Source organism: Lactuca serriola, chromosome 6, assembly GCF_051521515.1.
Source record: "Lactuca serriola cultivar US96UC23 chromosome 6, Lser_US96UC23_V15, whole genome shotgun sequence".
Lineage (NCBI taxonomy): Eukaryota > Viridiplantae > Streptophyta > Magnoliopsida > Asterales > Asteraceae > Lactuca > Lactuca serriola.
This window is the reverse complement of record NC_136413.1, coordinates 14778469-14780293: the sequence shown is the minus strand read 5'-3', so window position 1 is coordinate 14780293 and position 1825 is coordinate 14778469. Positions and strand designations below refer to the sequence as shown.

Here is a 1825-nt window from a genome sequence, read left to right as displayed (position 1 = left end):
TATAAAGATTATCTTCGGTCGGAGATCAAAAGTACAAAAGGTTAACCTTTCGGGCAACAAATATGTTCCATTTAATTGCAGTAATTCAATCTGATAACATCAAATAATCAATGCAACCCTAACTCCTTTAACCGAAAATAAACCATAATTATCAAGCTCTCAAACATATTTGTCTTAATCTTCCGACATAATAATGTATTTTTGTACACACTTAGTTAATTATATTCTCTTACGCATATGGTCAAAGTCACTACTAGCATTTTAGATCAGAAGATGGAGAAAGGCAAAGCTCCAACACGTACATTTCAGATGACAACGAAGGAGGCCAGATATGATGATGAAGTGATTCTTGGAACCTTTCTGGTTATTGATTTTCTTGCTATGGTTTTATATGATGCTGGTGCTAGTAGATCATTAGGATCCCCTACATTTTGTGCTCAGTTTGTGATACCTCATAGTCCTTTGAGTCATATGTTAGACATTGAGGTAGTAGTAGGGAGTTATGTTTTGGTGAGGGAAAATTTGATGGGTGCTCGATCGTTATCTCTGGTCACACCTTTCCTTTTACTCTGATTCCTATAGGAATCAAATACTTTGATGTTATCCTTGGTATGGATTATTTATCAGCAAATCGAGCCGAGATCCTTTGTTTCGAGAAGTGTGTTCGAATCAAGCTTGTCGAATGAGGGAGTATTATGGGTCGGAGGTAAAATAATTTTGGGGACTATACCGATTATTTTTGTGAAGAAAAGCACAATTGCCTAGCGAGAGGATGTGAGGTCTTCTTGGCTCATGCGATCGAGAGTCCAAGGAAGACAGTGGATCTTGCTGACGTGGAGGTGGTTAGGAAGTTTAGCGATGTTTTCCCTGATGATATGTCTGGTTTACCACCACCACGAGAGGTAGAGTTCCAGATTGATCTCGTCCTTGGTGCGACTCTAATAGCCAAGGTGCCATATCGGTTAGCTCCATCAGAGATGAAGGAGATGTGTAATCAGCTTCAAGAATTATTAGAGCGGGGTTTTATCAGACCGAATTACTCACCTTAGGGAGCGTCGGTTCTCTTTTTGAAGAAGAAGGATGGTTCTATGCGGATGTGCATCGATTATAAGGAATAGAACAAAGTGATTGTGAAGAATAAGTACCCACTCCCAAAGATTGATGATAACTTTGATCACTTGCAGGGAGTTAGTCACTTCTTGAAGATAGATTTGTGATCGAGGTATCATCAGTTGTAGATCTATGAGAAGGATGTTCCCAAGACCGCTTTCAGGACCTGATATAGGTATTATGAGTTCGTAGTAATGCCTTTTAGTTTGACGAATGCGCCTACGGTTTTTATGAACCCAACGAATTGTGTATGTCGACCATTTCTGGACAGGTTAGTTATAGTATTTATTGACGACATTTTGCTATACTCTCGAAGTGTCGAGGATCATTGGAGGCATTTGCGAGAGGTTTCTGTTGGATTAGGTGTCTAAGCCAATAACTAAATTAGTATAATCATCAATTATTGGCAAAGTACTTTTGGGTTGCCCTCAAACCTAGTAACTGACTAGAATGCTGATTTACTAATTTATTATATGATTAATAAATTAATTAGAAATCAAAATAAATGATTTATTAATATATTATGAGAATACTATGACATCCCAATTTCACGGCCAGAAAAGACCGATTTGTTTATGCTTTATTTTATAAAATCAGAGTGATCATTTGATTAAAAGAGTTGTGCAATTTGCTCCCAAAACAAAATATGATAAGAATTTATCAAAACATTTCTTTAAAGAAATGTATTTTCATTAAATAACAAAATCTCGGGATG

The 1825-nt window shown here is 36.9% G+C and overlaps 1 protein-coding gene across 1 annotated transcript; it reads left to right on the top strand.

The window, feature by feature from the left end:
• The first annotated feature begins 237 nt into the window (after window positions 1-237).
• LOC145059528 (uncharacterized) lies at window positions 238-1049 on the top strand. The gene is made up of 3 exons (XM_079007373.1): window positions 238-549; window positions 628-706; window positions 748-1049. The coding sequence occupies exons 1-3, from the start codon at window positions 238-240 to the stop codon at window positions 1047-1049; spliced, it is 693 nt and encodes a 230-aa protein (XP_078863499.1).
• The last annotated feature ends 776 nt before the right edge of the window (window positions 1050-1825 follow it).

Coding starts and splice junctions, on each gene's coding strand:
- LOC145059528 (XM_079007373.1), top strand. CDS start 238: ATGGTCAAAGTCACTACTAGCATTTTAGATCAGAAGATGGAGAAAGGC. Junction 550..627: donor GTGCTCGATCGTTATCTCTG/GTCACACCTTTC, acceptor ATTATTTATCAG/CAAATCGAGCCGAGATCCTT. Junction 707..747: donor GGGAGTATTATGGGTCGGAG/GTAAAATAATTT, acceptor ATTTTTGTGAAG/AAAAGCACAATTGCCTAGCG.